Genomic DNA, 17,332 nt, shown 5'->3' with positions numbered 1-17,332 from the left:
CACTTTCAGCAGCATCCATCACGTCACTAAATGTTGTCCCCGCTTTTGCCGCATGGAGGAGCTGATGCAGGCAACGCCCGCCCCTCCCCCCACCCCGGGAACTCACGCCATCGCCGTGCCCGTGTCCTCCAGACCTGTCCGAGGATCCCAGCGTCACACTACGCTCACCTCAAGTACAGGCGGATGTCCAACCGTTACCATTACGTGTGTAGCACTTGGTGGTGGAAATCTGTTAGCAAAGTGCAGCTGAAGCCCGGAAGACCGGCTAAACCCTGTGCATCAGAGCCCCCCGGGAGCTCATTCAAATGCAGGCTCCCAGCCGTGGCCCTGGACCTCTTGGGACAGCACCCATGATCCCACAGTTCAGAGCAGATGCCGCCATGACAGATGCTCAGGGGTGATGAACTTGTGTGCATCACGCTAACAGCTCTTGGGGATGCCTCACCAGGAATTCAGGGTGACTTAGAAAGTGGTCATATAGTGAGGCTAGGCCGAGCAGGGGCTGCCTGCAGATCAGCCCTGGTGGAAAAGGTTACACCTTATTTTTTTTTTTAATATTTATATATATTTTTAATTTGGTTGCACCAGGTCTTTTCTGCAGCAGGCGGACTCCTTAGTTGCAGCACACGGGCTCCTTAGTTGCGGCATGTGAACTCTTAGTTGCAGCATGCGTGTGGGATCTAGTTCCCTGACCAGGGATTGAACCCGGGCCCCCTGCATTGGGAGTGCGAAGTCTTAACCACTGCGCCACCAGGGAAGTCCCCAAAATGTAGCACCTCATATCTCAGAATTTGTTTATTTAAACATCTTGCTCATTACATATTAGCTCATGAAATTATTTGGTGATAGAATTTTATCTGCTCTTCTTTCATTTGAAAGACATCTCTTTTTTCTTTTCTTTCTTTTTTTTTTTTTTAATTAAAGGAAAGTCTGGAAATCTTATAGGACTGGCATGGCACGCATCTCCAAAATGGTTTTTCTTCGCCTTTTTGCTGCCTGCGATTGGCTGAGGCCCCTACTGCCACCAGGTGGCAGCACTGGCATCTGCATCACTCAGGTGTTTCCTGTGAGCTGCTGGGGGCCCGCCGGGACCAGGTGATGGGGCCAGGTGACAGGACAGACAAGGTCCCATGTTTCAGTTTGTGGTTTCAGCAGAACATCAGTCTCTTGAGAGCAAAATCGAGTAACCCCAATGTAGTCAATGTCACAGCAACCCCACAGTCTAGCAACTAGACTAACATACCATTTCCACTGCTTCACCTTCCAGGAATTAGTGGTGGCCCCTTGGAAAACCACTACAGACTAAAGCAGTTCCACTTCCACTGGGGAGCAGTGAACGAGTGGGGCTCAGAGCACACGGTGGACGATCACGTGTACCCGGCGGAGGTTCGTAGCAGCCCATGTGTGGGGACTTCCCATGTGCCAGGTTCGATGTCGGGTGATCAAGCATCCTGGTTGCTCAGAATGGATTTCCTGGGACACGGGACTTCTGGTGCTCAAACCAGAACCGTTGGCCACCCCACGCCTTCAACCTCACGACTATCCTAAGGGGAGGGTACTGTTAGCCCTTTCAGTGAACGGGAGAAGAGACAGGTTCTGAGTGGTATTGTAACTTGCCGAAGTCCGACAGCTGGGGTTTAGGAGCACAGTCTGTGCCCTTAGCTCTCGCTCAGCCATGCGCTTGCTGCTGGTCGACGAGAGGCGAGAAGCTTCCTGCCCTTCGAGGCGTTCAAGACCTTATACTGAGAATGGAAAATCTTCACAATAGAAATTAGCTTCTTAAAACAAAGTGATATTTGCAACATTCCAAAACGGGAGTCAGTAAAGGAAGGGAGTAGAGATAAAGGTCAGGAATTGGGTGTTGGTGGTTATGGGGTGGTAAGTGGTGCCTTACTGGTGTCCCAATATTTTATTGTGAAACGTTTCCAACTTACCAAAAAAATGAAAGAACTGTATAGTGAGAACCCGTGAGGTTACCACCCAGATCCTGTGATTGACATGTGCCAAATTCACTCTATTGCACCTCTGTCCACCCACCAGCCACCTGGATTTTAGATGTATTTCAAGTTCTGGACTGTTCTCGTCACCGTTGTTACGGAAGTAATACTAAGGTTAAAATAGACCCGGAGTCCAGTCAAACCAGAAAGTGAAAATCACTGCGATCACACAGCCGGAGGTGGCCTCTGGGGACAGCTGATAATTAGGGAGTTCCACTGATTGTTATAATTACACACATTTTTACAAATATGACAAAAATTAAGGAACAGCGGCTTGCTTTCGGTAAACCTCACTCCTCTGAGTAACTGTACCTCGGTTTCTAGTGAGCAGCTCTTTCAGTAAAGGAGTCTGTTGCAGTTCGCTCGTTTAGCAGCGGGAGCAGAGCTTGGGACCCACCAGCGGCTGTCCGTGAGCCAGGTGGCCGGGGGCTGCCGGGCCGTCCCGGCCGTGCCTCCGGCCCATGTTGGGGCGGGCCTTTTCCTGTGGGGTTGGGGAGGCCGGGCCAGCCCCACAGGTGGGGTCCATGAAGGAGGAAGGCTGTGGGCGGGACCTCAGGCCCAGCTGTCCCTATTTCTGGAAGACCACGCGTGACAGTGGGTGGGGGGTTGAGGTGAGCTACGGGAGGGCAGGGGGAGGCCATGCCACCCTCACGGTCCCTGGTGTGCATGGCCAGGAACATTGGGACTTGTTGGCAGTGAGGTGCCACCTGGAGCCACGTGGACCCCGCACCCCTGGCAGGGCCGCCCGGGCCCTGGAGTCCAGCAGCCGTGTGGGGGAGGGTCTTGTTGACCACGAGAGGCTGCAGCACTTTCTGGGCCAAGTCCTTGTGGACTCAGGGCCTGGGCCACCGTTCAGAAAGGCCTCCACCGCCACGCATGCTGGAGCAGGAAATGCGGACAGACACCCAGGCCCCTTCCTGGTTCTGAGCCGCACGCAGCATCGGCCCACGTGCCCTCACACAGAACCCAGGGGTCCTGCTTCTGCCTCTTACTCACCGGGGCCCAGGAAAGCCCGTTCCCCCAGCCTGTTTCCCCGCCGTTGTGATGCTGACTTGGGACTTAGGAAAACCAACGGACGGTGTGCGAAGAAAGGACATAGGTGAAGTGCAGAGGAGGGTGACAGATGTAGAAAAATGCCATTTGGGGGGCGTACTTACATTCAAAATGATCCATTGTCTATCTGAAACTCAGATTTAACTGAGAGTCCTATATCTGATCTGGCAACCCTCATTCAAGGCTATCTGAGCAGTAGCGAACAATCCAACCACCCATTTCTGTTTGACAAAGTTAAAGCGAGCCTCCCTTCTCTCCCCCTGGCAATGCCGAGGCCCTGCTTTCTGGGCTTTGAGCGAGCTTTGGCTGGGGGAACCGGCCTGCAGCCGTGGATTCATTGAAAGCCTAAATCGGGCACATGTCAGCCGCACAGAGGGAGGAGGGGCGGGCTAACCTCTCTCGGCTACGCGGTGATGGAGGGAATTCTCTTCTTCTGGGTTCCAGCTGCATCTAGTTCACTGGAACGCTGTGAAATACCAAAACTACACAGAAGCCGTGATGGGAGAGGACGGCTTGGCGGTGGTGGGCGTGTTTTTAAAGGTAAGCTTGCTGGGGTGCAGCTCTCCTAGTCAGATCTCCTCTCTGAACAAGGTCCGCTTAGAGTGACCTGTGCTTGTCACCCTGTTCCCTGCCCTGTCACGTGACCGCTCGGCGTGCTGCGCTGTGCAGCTGGGGGCCCACCACGAGGCGCTGCAGAAGCTGGTGGCAGTCTTGCCGGACATAAAGCACAAGGTAAGCTACGTATTTTGAAATCAACATAATTAGAAAAGCGACATTGCTTAGAGTAATGACTACTTTGCCAAAAAAATAACCAAAAAAAGGAACCAGTTGGGTGGAGAGAGCGTTGCAGAGAGGGTCTGAGTCCAGTTCTGGAACTGGGACTCACTGGAGCTGATTCCAGCTGTGTCTCGAGTTGGCTCACCGACTTGGAGGTGTTCCTGCTATTCTCGGGCCCTCCCTCCTCAGTGTAATGGGGTTTCCCAACATTCAGCCATTCAGGCAGCATCTTGAAGGTTTTTGCCTGTCTACCCACCTGTGGTACTATTAGTTACTTAGTATTTTTTATGAAATTGATCCACTTTTTAAAAATCTTTAGCCTTGTCCCAGGCAACAACATCCATTAGCGATAATGTTTGTTTTAAAACCAATTGAAATGTGGACTTCCCTGGTGGCACAATGGTTAAGAATCCACCCGGCAATGCAGGGGACACGGGCTCGAGCCCCGGTCCGGGAAGATCCCACATGCCGCGGAGCAACTAAGCCCGTGTGCCACAACTACTGAGCCTGTGCTCTGGAGCCCGCGAGCCACAGCTACTGAGCCCGTGTGCTGCAACTACTGAAGCCCACGTGCCTACAGCCCGTGCTCCACAACAAGAGAAGCCACCGCAATGAGAAGCCCACGCACCGCAACGAAGAGTAGCCCCCACTCGCCACAACTAGAGAAAGCCCGCGTGCAGCAACGAAGACCCAATGCAGCCAAAAATAAATAAATTAAAAAAAAAAAAACCAATTGAAATAAATTCTCAACTATCGACATTTAAGAATGTCCACCTGCAAGCCACCTGGCATCCTTAGGGTCAGCCCCATCCTGGGAGAACAGGGAGGCGGGGCAAGGGGTCCTGCAGACGCACCCATCCTGCCCAGCTCCCCTGCACACCTGGCTGCACTCAGCATAGCTCCGAAAGACAGCGAGGCCAGCAAGGTAGCTTTTCTCCAGTATCAGCTGAGAGAGGGCTTTGATGGAGAAATGGAAATTCCTGAAAACTGCAGTTTATTTGTTCAGCACCAAACAAAAGAATTCCGAGGGAAGGAGTCACCCGTGGTCCTTGGACGTGGGGACGGGTGGGTCTCCGACCTGTGTTAACAATGGCGAGAGCGGCTCCAGATGGGAGATGGGGGCCAGCCCTTCCTCGGCATTTTCACAGGGGCTGTTTGATCTGTGTGGCGCCCTCCCCTTGATGGTGACCTCCTGGGACCAGACCAGATCACCCCCCGCTGCCCCGTCTGCCAGCTCAGGAACTCAGCAAGGTCGAGGCGCTGAGAGCATCCATCTCCTCCCTGGTCCGCAGCCAGAGTAAACCTGGACGTTTCCCCGGCGGCATCCACCCCCTCAGGGCATGGTCTCCACCGCTGGGTGGGAAGGAAAGAGCTGCTATGAGGTGCTGTGTGCTAAGGGGTCTGTTTGCTTCCCCGAAGGCTCTGGGCAGACGTGCAGGAGAAACGGTGTTGGCAGGGGTTGGAGGAAGCCGCTGGGCCCAGTTCTGGTCCTGGGCTCCTCCCTGGGCCTCAGTTTCCTCACCTGAAAGATAAGAGTTAGAATCTTAAGCGAGAAAGGCCCCGCCTCGGAGGGCAGGGGTCTGTGTCTCGTGTGTCGGGAGGGTGATTGGCTCAAGCCATTTGTCACAGTCTGTGCTCCTTCCTGGGTTCCCCCAATGTCTGGGTTGATTTTTTAAGTTTTCAGCCTTAGGAGGCACCTCTGTGGTGTCCAGCTCTGTGAGATGGGACAGACATCCCGTAGCATCTGGGTTTGCCGCCATCTATAATCACGTGGCTTTCGGAAGTTCTTATCTTTCTTTCTTTATCATGAAACAGACATAAAGGCTGGTTCTGAAAATCCAAGGTAAGAGCCTCAGAGGGCGTCTGGCACGTCAGTGCCTATGGGGCTGGGGTCTGGGGGGACGAGGGGGATTTATCTGTCACCGCACACCCGCAGGTACTTTCTGCATCTTGTCCCATGTGCATATGTGACCTGTGTCCTTCAAGAATTGACTAGACCACATGGTGGAATAGTACTCAGCTATATAAAGGAATGAAGCTCTGACACCTGCTACAACAGAGATGGCTTTTGAAGACATCATTCTGAGTGAAAGAAGCCAGATGCAAAATTCTCCGTATTACATGATTCCATTTCTAGGAAATGTCCAGAATGGGCAGATCAGTGGGGCCTGTGGCGGGGTGAGGGCAGGTGGGCAGGTTAGGGGGAATGACAGCTAAAGAGTGTTTGCTGGGGCTCTTTTCTTCTGGAGTTCTGTTTTGAGGTAACGAACATGTTCTAGAGTTGACTGTGCTGAGGGTTCGCGTGTCCGTCTGTGAATATACGAACAGCCATAGAATCGTGCGCTTTAGGTGGCTGGGCGCTACACTTTGGGAATCGTGTTTCAGTCATGCCGTCGTAAGCCGTCAACTAGACATCGGTTACAGGGTGGAGCCCGGCACAAGGTGCTTGGCGACCATCTGTCAGAGCGAGTCAGTTTACCCCTTCCAGCTGCCAGAAGCTTAAACACCACCTCCCCATGGCTGAGCGGTGAGTCGGCACCCGGGGACAAGCCGTCAGTGGCTCCTTGCTTTTGCCTTTGAGGGCCGGGGGGAGGGACACCCACCCGCAGGGAGCCTCGTTCCTCGGGGCCCCGAGGACAGGCGCCACGTGCTGGCTGTCCTCCCAGCCTGCCCAGCACGCGGCCGGGCCCCCGGTTCAGGCTCCGCTCCGGCTGGGCACTGGTTGCTGTCCCACTCTTCCCAGGGCCGCCCCCTCAGCCTTCCACCTCACTCACTTCACGGGGGGCGGGGGGCGGCCACCGTCCTGGGCCTGCCAACCCGAGGGACCCCGAGGAGCCTTTCCCCTCCGAGCAGAGGCTGCCCCGGAGCTTTGCTTCCGACGAGGCAGAGAGCAGCCAAGAGGCCCTGCTTTCTCTCCACAGCGTCCAGAGAGCAGCCCCCTAGCCCCTGCCTCTGCCGCTGGATTTCTTCAGGGGCCCCCAGCCCCGGGCACAAGCAGGGTGTCCCCGTCTCCCCCCTCCCATCTCTCTCTCTTTTTTTTTAATAAATTTATTTATTTATTATTTATTTTTTGGCTGTGTTGGGTCTTTGTTGCTGTGCCTGGGTTTTCTCTAGTTGTGGCGAGAGGGGGCTACTCTTCATTGCGGTGCGCGGGCTTCTCATTGCGGTGGCTTCTCTTGTTGTGGAGCACGGGCTCTAGGTGTGTGGGCTTCAGTAGCTGTGGCACGCAGGCTCAGTAGTTGTGGCTCACGGGCTCTAGAGCGCAGGCTCAGTAGTTGTGGCGCACGGGCTTAGTTGCTCCGCGGCATGTGGGATCTTCCCGGACCGGGGCTCGAACCCGTGTCCCCTGCATTGGCAGGCGGATTCTTAACCACTGCGCCACCAGGGAACCACCCCCTCCCATCTCTTTTAATCACTTCCGCGTCTCATGTGCTCATTCCAGCCCTGCAGCCTCTCTACTGATCCCCCAGCCCATCAGGCCAGACCCTGCCTCAGGGCCTTTGCACTGGCCACTGCTTCGGAGAAATCTCCTCCCCTTCACCCTCTCCATGTCTTTGTTCAGACGTCACCTTCTCAGGGAGGCCTTCAGGGCCACCCCTCCTAAAACACCAGCCTATACTCCCCACGTCTCTTATTTCACTGCCCTACCGTATTTTTCCCCATCACATTATCGCTACGTAAACTACTAGATATTTTACTTACTTGTTCTGTGTGCCGTCTGCTCTCCTCCGATAAAAGTGAGTTCCACGAAAGCGGGTAGTTTGTCTCTCCTGTAGCCCCAGCACCTAAGATAGAGTCGGGTTTGCTGTGGGTGCTCAAGAATAGCTCTGAGTGAGTGAGTGATGGTGGGACCCCATCAGGGTCATTAGGAACTCAGAGGCAGGTTTCTCCCTATGCTTTTCTAGAGCGTGGAAACCAAGCAAACATGGGTTCTGAACGTGGGGCTCCCAAGCAGGACACGTGCTGATGGAGCAGCCTGGAGAGCTGGGCTGACCCAGTCCATCGATCCCGCCCCTCGCTGATGAGAAGGAAAATTCTGGCACGAGTCAGGCACTTCGGCCAGTGCAGGGCGTCCCCCTGCGCGTTTGTAATTGCCATGGCTCTCACGTTGGGGAGGTCTGCCAAAGAGAGGATCAGCTGTCTTAAAAGTGTAACGTTTTCTGGTGCAGCCGCTATGGAAAACAGTCTGGTGGTCCCTCAAAAAATTAAACATAGAATTACCATGGGATCCAGCGTTTCTACTTCTGGGTATATCCCCCAAATCATTAAAAGCAGGGTCTCGAAGAGATGTTTGTACACCCATGTTCATAGCAGCTTTATTCACAACAGCCAAGAGGTGGAAGCCGCCCAAGTGTCCATCGATGGATGATGGATAAACTAAATGTGGTCCATCCACACAGTGGAATATTACTCAGTCTTAAAAAGGGGGGAAATTCTGACATAGGCTACAACATGGATGGACCTTGAGGTTATTGTGCTGAGTGAGATAAGCCAGTCACAAAAGGACAAATCCTGTATTATTCCATTTATACGAGGTCTCTAGAGGAGTTAGATTCATACAGACAGAAAGTAGAAGGGTGGGTGCTGGGGGCTGGTTGGGGAGGAGACGGGGAGCTGGTGTTTAATGGGGACAGAGTCTCAGTTTGGGAAGATGAGAAAATTCTGGAGACGGATGTGGTGATGGTTGCACAACAATGTGAAGGTACTTAACACCACTGAACTGTACATTTAAAAATGGTTAAAATGGTAAATTTTATGCTGTGTATGTTACTTGACGTCAGCTTTTAAAAGTGTGATATTTTCACAGCCAACGTATACAAAAATGAGTAGCCTTAAAAGAAAAACTACAAGCCTGTGGTGGGCATCTCTGCTCAGCGTGGAAGGGCCGCGTTCTCTTGTTACGGTTTCCAAATGTGACAACCGCGACCACAGCCTTTATCTCGGAGACATGCTCCCCTCCAGGCCACATCGCTGAGATAAAGCCGAGCGTGGTGCCCCCCTCCCCGGCCTCCTCCACCCACCTGAGAGCCTGCGGTCTCCTCCCCCAGGACGCGCGGGCGGCCCTGGGCCCCTTCCAGCCCTCCTGCCTGCTGCCCGCCTGCCGGGACTACTGGACGTACCCGGGCTCCCTGACCACGCCTCCGCTCTCCGAGTCGGTCACCTGGATCATCTACAAGAAGCCCACTGAGGTGGCTCAGGACCAGGTGAGTGGCGCCTGTATCCAACGCACAGAACTGCATGGGAATCCCTCCGGTTTGGTGGTTTCTCTAAGATAGTGTGAGCAAGCATCCTAGAGTTTCGTGCTTTGGTGCGTTTTAGATGTTCCTGCACAAGAAGAATCTTCCAGTTGAAACAGGAGCTCTTGGGGAGTGAACAGAAGTTCCCCATATCACAGGTCTTCTTCTGACCTTGAGATATTGGTGGTGAGAGGGAGACAGAGACAGAGAGAAACAGGGAGACAGACAGAGAGACAGAGAGAATCAGAGAGACAGAGATAGAAAGAGACAGAGACACAGAGAGACAGGGAGGGAAGGCGGGCTGAGGGGAGGGAACTGAGGGGGGACAGTTATATTTAGCACCTTCTAATCTTAGTGGTCAGCCTCAGGCCTGGAGAGTCTCCCCGATGAAAAATGCTTGGACGAGGCCAGTACTTGCTCTTTGGTCTTCGTTGGGGTAAAGCAACTTTAAAGAACAGAAGTGACATTATAATTGGGACGTGGGTCCTTGCCCATATTGGGACCTCCGTGGGTGTTTTAGATGAATAAATTAACTAAGAAAGGGATGTCATAGATGAATGCTGGAGAGCTGTGAAAGAAGTGGGGTCACTGAGGGAGAAGAAAAGCTTTTAGAGTCTGTTCCACTTCTTTGGCTGATAGAACAGTAGGAAATCAAGACCGTAGAGGGTTTTCTCTCATGCTGTGCTAAGAAGTTATGGAACTATAAGTGCCCAGAGAAAATTCCAGAAGGATTGTATTAGTCAGCTATTGCTACAAAATGCTACATAACAAACCACCCCAAAGCTCAATGACTAATAATAAGCATTTATTTTCCTGCTCAAGGGTCTCTGGGAGCTGGGAGAATCTGTTTTAGGCCATGGTTAGGGGTTGGGTTGGGTCCAGTGTCTCTCATGCTTCTTGGACCAGTGGCCACCCAGGGCTGGATCTCATGGCACGTGACAGAAATGCAAAAGACAAGCCAAACCACACATGCACATTTACAGCGTCTGCTTGCATCACGCCCGCTCATATCCTGTTGGCCAAAGTAAGTTATGATGGCCAGGCCAATGCCAGTGGGGCAGGGAGGAGATGAGTGTCTATTTGCTGAGCAATGCCCTAAGCTGTCACACAGATGGGCACCTAAAAGTTAACCCTGGTTGTCCCATGGTCACAGGTCTGCAGTGGTTCTTATTTTCTTTCTCATCCTTATTTAAATATTCTATTTTTTCTAAAATAAGTAGATATTACTTATATACTTTTTAAAAAGTTAAAGTATCTTTTTCTCTGGAAATCTCCAGAATCTGGAGAAAGTCTGTCTAGGGCACAGTTTGGGGATGACAGATATGCAGCAAGCATGCTCCACTCTCCCATCCTCTGCCCAGGACAGACATTTCTAATCGATCACAGCAGCATTCATCACCTCGCCTTCAGCTCTATGTTTTCTGAGGGCTCTTGATGAGTCCTTGGAAGTCCTTCCAGCCTTTCGATTCTGTGAAACAGCCTCTAATTTTATTTTATTTTATTTTTTTAAATAAATTTCTTTGTTTTATTTATTTATTTTTGGCTGCATTGGGTCCTTGTTGCTGCATGCGGGCTTTCTCTAGTTGCGGCGAGTGGGGCTACTCTTCGTTGCAGTGCACGGGCTTCTCATTACAGTGGCTTCTCTTGTTGCAGAGCATGGGCTGTAGGCGCGTGGGCCTCAGTAGTTATGGCACGCAGGCTCAGTAGTTGTGACGCACGGGCCTAGCTGCTCCACGGCATGTGGGATCCTCCCAGATCAGGGCTCAAACCTGTGTCCCCTGAATTGACAGGCGGATTTCCAACCACTGCGCCACCAGGGAAGTCCCCAGCCTCTAATTTTAAAGTCATGGGATGGGGCTTCCCTGGTGGCGCAGTGGTTAAGAATCCTCCTTCCAATTCAGGGGACATGGGTTAGAGCCCTGGTCTGGGACGATACCACATGCCGCGGAGCAGCTAGGCCCGTGCGCCACAGCTCCTGAGTCTGCACTCTAGAGCCTGCGAGCCACAACTACTGAAGCCCGTGTGCCTAGAGCCTGTGCTCCGCAACAAGAGAAGCCACCGCAATGAGACGCCCGCGCACCGCAACTAGAGAAAGCCCACCCACAGCAACGAAGACCCAATGCCGCCAAAAATAAATAAAATAAATAAATTTTAAAAATAAAGTCATGGGATGACGCTATTTGTTTTGGAAGGCTGAAGGTGGAACGTGGGTGCACGTCACCCACCCTTCCCCCAAACCAGAATTGTTACAGAAGTGGTTGAAAATAGCCCTTGCCGGGACTTCCCTGGTGGCGCAGTGGTTAAGAATCCGCCTGCCAATGCAGCGGACACGGGTTCGAGCCCTGCTCCGGGAAGATCCCACATGCCGTGGAGCAACTAAGCCCATGCACAACTACTGAGCCTGCGCTCTAAAGCCCGCAAGCCACAACTACTGAGCCCGTGTGCCACAACTACTGAAGCCCACACGCCTAGAGCCCGTGCTCCACCACAAGAGAAGCCACCGCCACGAGAAGCCTGCGCACCGCAAGGAAGAGTAGCCACCACGTACCGCAACTAGAGAAAGCCCGTGTGCAACAACGAAGACCCAATGCAGCCAAAAATGAAAATTAATTAATTTTTTTAAAAGACTTAAAAAAACCCATTAATTTAATTAAAAAAAAAGAAAAGAAAATGGCTCTTGTCACCAAGACCCCTCTGTCACTCAACAAACGCATAATAAACACTCATTAGATGTCAGATGTTGCAGCAGGAGAGGGTGGGCGAGCAGGAGGGATGGAGGGGTGACACAGAGCAGTGACCATAGTCTCTGCGCACTGCTACCCGGCAGGAAAATAGAAACGTAAGTCAATAGTTTTAAGGCAGAGTGGTGAGTGAGTATTACACAAAAATACAGAGCAGAGCCCCCACCCCTCCCAGGGGGCTGGGGAGGTAGTGTGTGCACCCCCTGGACGGCAGGGACAGGCTTGCCAAGCAGGCTTTTCTGGGAGTCAAGAAGTGGCGAAAACAGGTGCACACGAGTGGGCACACCATGCCTGAGTGCCTGGAAGAGCATGCACCACACCCTACACAACTCTGGGGGCTCTCCCTCAGCCATGCGGACCTGACTTGCTCAATAGGTGGTCACCATGCAGATATAATCCCAGTTCCGTGTTTAATTAAGTGTGGGAGCTCTTCTCACAGAGCACATAGTATATTCCGAGAACAGATGTGATGATACTGGTCTCTTAGTTCCTGGAGTGCAAAGTGAATCAAATGTTACATTAGCATTTATAGTGTATAAACTAGTTATCTATTGCTGTATAACAAATAGCTGCAAAATTTAGTGGCTTAATAAAACAATAATCATTTATTATCTCTCAGGGTTGCTGTGGGTCAGAATTCAGGTGGTTCTGGCTGAGGATCTATCTCTTGTGGAGCTGCAGTCAGATGTCAGCTGCAGTTATGTGAAAGCTGGGGCTGGAGGATTCATTCCCAATGTGGCTGACAAGTTGTGCTGGCTGTTGGCTGGGAACCTCAGTTGCTCTCCATGTGGGCCTTTCCAGAGGGCTGCTTGTGAGTCATTGCAGCATGGCAGCTGCCTTCCCCAGAGCAGGTGGTCCAGGAGGCCAAGGTGGAAGCTGCCATGCCTTTTCTGACCCAGATTGGGGTCACCTCCACCATGTTGCATTGGTCATACAGGGCCATCCCTGATTCAGGGATGGGAGGGCACCACACACGACACGAGGGACACGGGAGCTGGTTCGCGCCCTAGCTGCACCCAGATTACTCTGCTTGCTCTCCGTTCCAGCTGGCTGCGTTTCGCTCGCTCATGTTTTCTGCACTTGGTGAAGAAGAGAAGACGATGGTGAACAACTACCGCCCACTTCAGCCCCTGATGAAGCGGGAGGTCCGTTCATCCTTCCAGCCACTGAAGATGGTGCAGGATCCTAAATTCACTGCATCCAAGCTAACGGGTAGAACTGACTTTAACAAGAGAAAGTGTTGTTTCCCAGGCTTCGTGTTCTGATCGTATGTAACCTCTGAAATTAAAAATAGAGAAAGAGGTCACGATTTTAGTCAATGTACTTTGCAGTTGCAAGGAAAAGAATCACTTCAAAGAAGCTTAAGCAGGAATCCCCCTGTGGTCCAGTGGGTAAGACTCTGCGCTCCCAATACGGGGGGCCTGGGTTCGATCCCTGGTGGGGGAACTAGATCCCACATGCATGCTGCACTAAGAGTCTGTCTGCATGCCGCAACTAAAGATCCCACATGCCACAGCGAAGATCCTGAGTGCCGCAACTAAGACCTGGTGCAGCCAAAATAAATAAACAAATAAATAAATATTAAAAAGAAGAAGAAGAAGCTTAAGCACAATAGGGAATGGAAATCTGGGACACGGAATATCTCAAGGGACCCACAGCAGTGCACAGACCTTAGGGGCCGAGTGAACTCCACTGACCGGGGTCATCCACCCAGGCCTCTCTCAGGTCCCTGGTGTCCTCTCTCCAGACAGCCACGCCCTGGCAACACAGAGACTGGGACTAACGTCTTTTCTTCCCAATTACAAATTCCTGGTGTATCAGTGTCCTGGGGCTGCTGTAAAATGACCACAAACTGGGGGTGGGGGGGAAACAGCAGAATGTATCTTCCTTCCCACAGTTCTGAGACTGGAAGTCTGAGACCAGGTGCCAGCACGGCTGGGTTCTGGGAGGGTCTCTCTTGGCTCTTTGCTGTGTCCTCGAGTGGCCTTTTTTTGGTGCATGCACACAGAGAGAGTTCTCTCCCTTCCCCTTCTTATAAGGCCACCAATCCTATTGGATTAGGACCCCACCCTTATGACCTCACTTAACCTTAATTACTTCCTAAAAACCCCATCTCCAAAGACAGCCACAGTGGGGTCTTCGAGCTTCAACATGTGAATTGGGGAGGGGGACACAATTCAGCCCATAACAGCCACAAACTGGGGAGCTTAAAACAACAGAAATTTATTGAATCACAGTCTGGAGGCCAGAAATCCAAATTCGAGGTGTCAGCAGGGCTGTTTCCTTCCGGAGTCATTCTCCAGGGGAGAATCTGATTCCTTGCCTTTTCCAGCTTCCAGAGGCATCTGATTTCTTGGCTGGTGGGCCCTCCCTCCATCTTCAAGGCCAAGGAGTTTTCCAAAGTGGTTGCTCAGGACATGCTACCATTTAACTATGGTCATTCTAGGGGGTGTGTAATGGTTTCTCATTGCGGGCTCTTTTTAATTGTGGTAAAATACACATAACATAAAATTACCATCTTAACCACAGCTCAGTGGTATAAAGTGCATTCACACTGTGTTGATACCATCCCCACCATCCGCCTCCAGAACCTTCTCACCTTAAACTGTCCCCATTAAACACTAACACTCCATTTCCTCCCCCCTGCCCCCAGTCCTTGGCATCTGCCATCCTACTTTCTGTCTCTAAGATTTTGACTGCTCTAGGAAGCAAACATAAATGGAACCAGGCAGTACTTGCCTTTTTGTGACGGGCTTATTTCACTGAGCATAATGTCCTCAAGTTTCATCCATGTGGTAGCAGGTGTCAGAATTTCCTCCCCTTTTAAGGCTGAATAATATCCTAATTGATGATGGTATTTTTATTTTCATAGCATTAAACACATTCCCCTCTGGTAGAGATGCAGCTCTGCAAACAATCACGTCATCTTCCAACATTAACTGACTGTCAGATAAACACGGAAAAAACAGCCCAGAAAAGAAAGTAAATACTCATCTGCCTACCAAGGTACAGTGATAAACTCCATTTCTTTTGGGGAGATAAAGAATAAACAGACTTATTGTAGTCCACAAAAAACATCTAAGACCAAAGGGACCCTATATTACGGATGTGGTTTATTTTGACAGAGGTTTATAGGGTTTTTTTTTCCAATCACAGGACTTCCTGTGGTATCAACAATTTACTGTCCGGCTTTGGGCTTTTCAATGTTCTGGCACCTACTACAGAGAAAGCAATCCTAAACTTCCTTATACACGTTTTTCCTGAAAAAGTACAACTGCTCACCAGTGCCCATCAAATGATAATGCTGACCAAACTCAGCACAACAAGCTTTAATGTCGGCTTACACGGGACACAGAGTCAAACAGGAGCGTTTGGGAGCATTGGTGACTGGTTTGAGCACAGCTGCCCCAGCTGGAGCAGAGCACTGGGTGGGTGGGTGACTGCAGCCACTGCAGACCCGTGGGATCCAGGAGGGAAGGAGACACTTTAAAGTTTGGTTTGGAGCCCAAATTGTTTCTTGTCGTTTGGGAAAACGTAGCCAGTCTTGAGTCTCAAGTGAGGTGGGCTTTAGCCCATAGGGAGTTTCCTGCAGCCACCAGAACAAATGGCCACAAATTAGGGCCCTCTTGCCTCCCTCTCATAAGGACCCTGTGAGGATACTGGGCACCCCCCAGATCCCCGCAGGATCATTTCCCATCTCGAGATGCTTAACTTAATCATACCTGCAAAGTCCCTTTGCCGTGTGAGGCCACACATCCACAGGTCACGGGATCAGGATGTGGACACTCTCTCTGATGGTTCTAGAACTCCACCGTCCCCCAGGGCAGCCCTTGGACACACGTGGCCATCGCGCACTTGAACTGTGTTCAGTGCAATGGAGGGACTGAATTTTCTTTCTTTTTTCTTTTTCTTGAATTTTATTTTACTTATTTTATTTTTTTTATACAGCAGGTTCTTATTAGTCCTCTATTTTATACATATTAGTGTATACATGTCAAGCCCAATCTCCCAATTCATCACACCACCACCACCCTCCCCCACTTTCCCCACTTGGTGTCCATACATTTGTTCTCTACATCTGTGTCTCTATTTCTGCCTTGCAAACTGATTCATCTGTACCATTTTTGTAGATTCCACATATATGCGTTAATATACGATATTTGTTTTTCTCTTTCTTCACTCTGTATGACAGTCTCTAGGTCCATCCATGTCTCTACAAATGACCCAATTTCGTTCCTTTTTATGGCTGAGTAATATTCCATTGTATATATGTACCACATCTTCTTTATCCTTTCATCTGTCGATGGGCATTTAGGTTGCTTACATGACCTGGCTATTGTAAATAGTGCTGAAATGAACATTGGGGTGCATGTGTCTTTTTGAATTATGGTTTTCTCTAGGTATATGCCCAGTAGTGGGATTGCTGGGTAATATGGTAATTCTACTTTTCATTTTTTAAGGAACCTCCATACTGTTCTCCATAGTGGCTATATCAGTTTACATTCCCACCAACAGTGCAAGAGGGTTCCCTTTTCTCCACACCCTCTCCAGCATTTGTTGTTTGTAGATTTTCTGATGATGCCCATTCTAACCGGTGTGAGGTGATACCTCATTGTAGTTTTGATTTGCATTTATCTAATAATTAGTGATGTTGAGCAGCTTTTCATGTGCCTCTTGGCCATCCGTATGTTTCCTTTGGAGAAATGTCTATTTAGGTCTTCTGCCCATTTTTTAAAATTAATTAATTGATTGATGGATTGATGGATTGATTTTTGGCTGCATTGGGTCTTTGTTGCTGTGCACAGGCTTTTTCTAGTTGCGGCGAGTGGGGGCTACTCTTCGTTGCGGCGCGTGGGCTTCTCATTGCGGTGGCTTCTCTTGTTGCGGAGCATGGGCTCTAGGCACGTGGGCTCCAGTAGTTGTGGCTCGCGGGCTCTAGAGCGCAGGCTCGGTAGTTGTGGCACACGGGCTTACTTGCTCCGTGGCATGTGGGATCCTCCCGGACCAGAGCTCAAACCCGTGTCCCCTGCATTGGCAGGCAGACTCCCAACAACTGTGCCACCAGGGAAGTCCCTTCTGCCCATTTTTTGATGGGGTTGTTCGTTTTTTTAATTCTGAGCTGCGTAAGCTATTTATATATTTTGGAGATTAATCCTTTGTCCATTGATTTGTTTGCAAATATTTTCTCCCATTCTGAGGGTTGTCTTTTTGTCTTGTTTTTAATTTTCTTTGCTGTGCAAAAGCTTTTAAGTTTCATTAGGTCCCATTTGTTTATTTTTATTTCCATTACTCTAGGGGGTGGGTCAAAAAAGATCTTGCTGTGATTTATGTCAAAGGGTGTTCTTCCTATGTTTTATAGTGTCCAGTCTTACATTTAGGTCTTTAATCCATTTTGAGTTTATTTTTGTGTATGGTGCTAGGGAGTGATCTAATTTCATTCTTTTACATGTAGCTGTCCAGTTTTCCCAGCACCACTTATTGAAGTGACTGTCTTTTTTCCATTGTGTATCCTTGTCTCCCTTATGAA

At 50.6% G+C, this 17,332-nt stretch overlaps 1 protein-coding gene across 6 annotated transcripts in view; it reads left to right on the top strand.

Moving 5' to 3' along the window:
- CA5A (carbonic anhydrase 5A) overlaps positions 1-16,155 on the top strand; it is a 40,625-nt gene extending 24,470 nt beyond the window's left edge. For 3 of the 6 annotated variants that reach the window (XM_082436938.1, XM_082436937.1, XM_082436935.1), the window contains 5 exons: positions 1,268-1,386; positions 3,495-3,590; positions 3,720-3,782; positions 8,876-9,031; positions 12,852-16,155. In XM_082436938.1, the coding sequence (XP_082293064.1) occupies positions 1,268-1,386; positions 3,495-3,590; positions 3,720-3,782; positions 8,876-9,031; positions 12,852-13,070 (653 nt within the window). In that variant the 3' untranslated portion in view covers positions 13,071-16,155. Of the gene's footprint in view, positions 1-1,267; positions 1,387-3,494; positions 3,591-3,719; positions 3,783-5,763; positions 6,802-8,875; positions 9,032-12,851 lie in introns of those variants that run through there. The other 3 variants (XM_082436939.1, XM_082436936.1, XM_082436940.1) reach the window with 3 other exon arrangements.
- Positions 16,156-17,332: the final 1,177 nt, after the last annotated feature.

This window comes from Balaenoptera physalus (assembly GCF_965194825.1).
Source record: "Balaenoptera physalus genome assembly, chromosome: 19".
Taxonomy (NCBI): Eukaryota; Metazoa; Chordata; class Mammalia; order Artiodactyla; family Balaenopteridae; genus Balaenoptera; species Balaenoptera physalus.
Note: the sequence above shows the minus strand (reverse complement) of the source record. Positions and strands in the feature narration are given on the sequence as shown.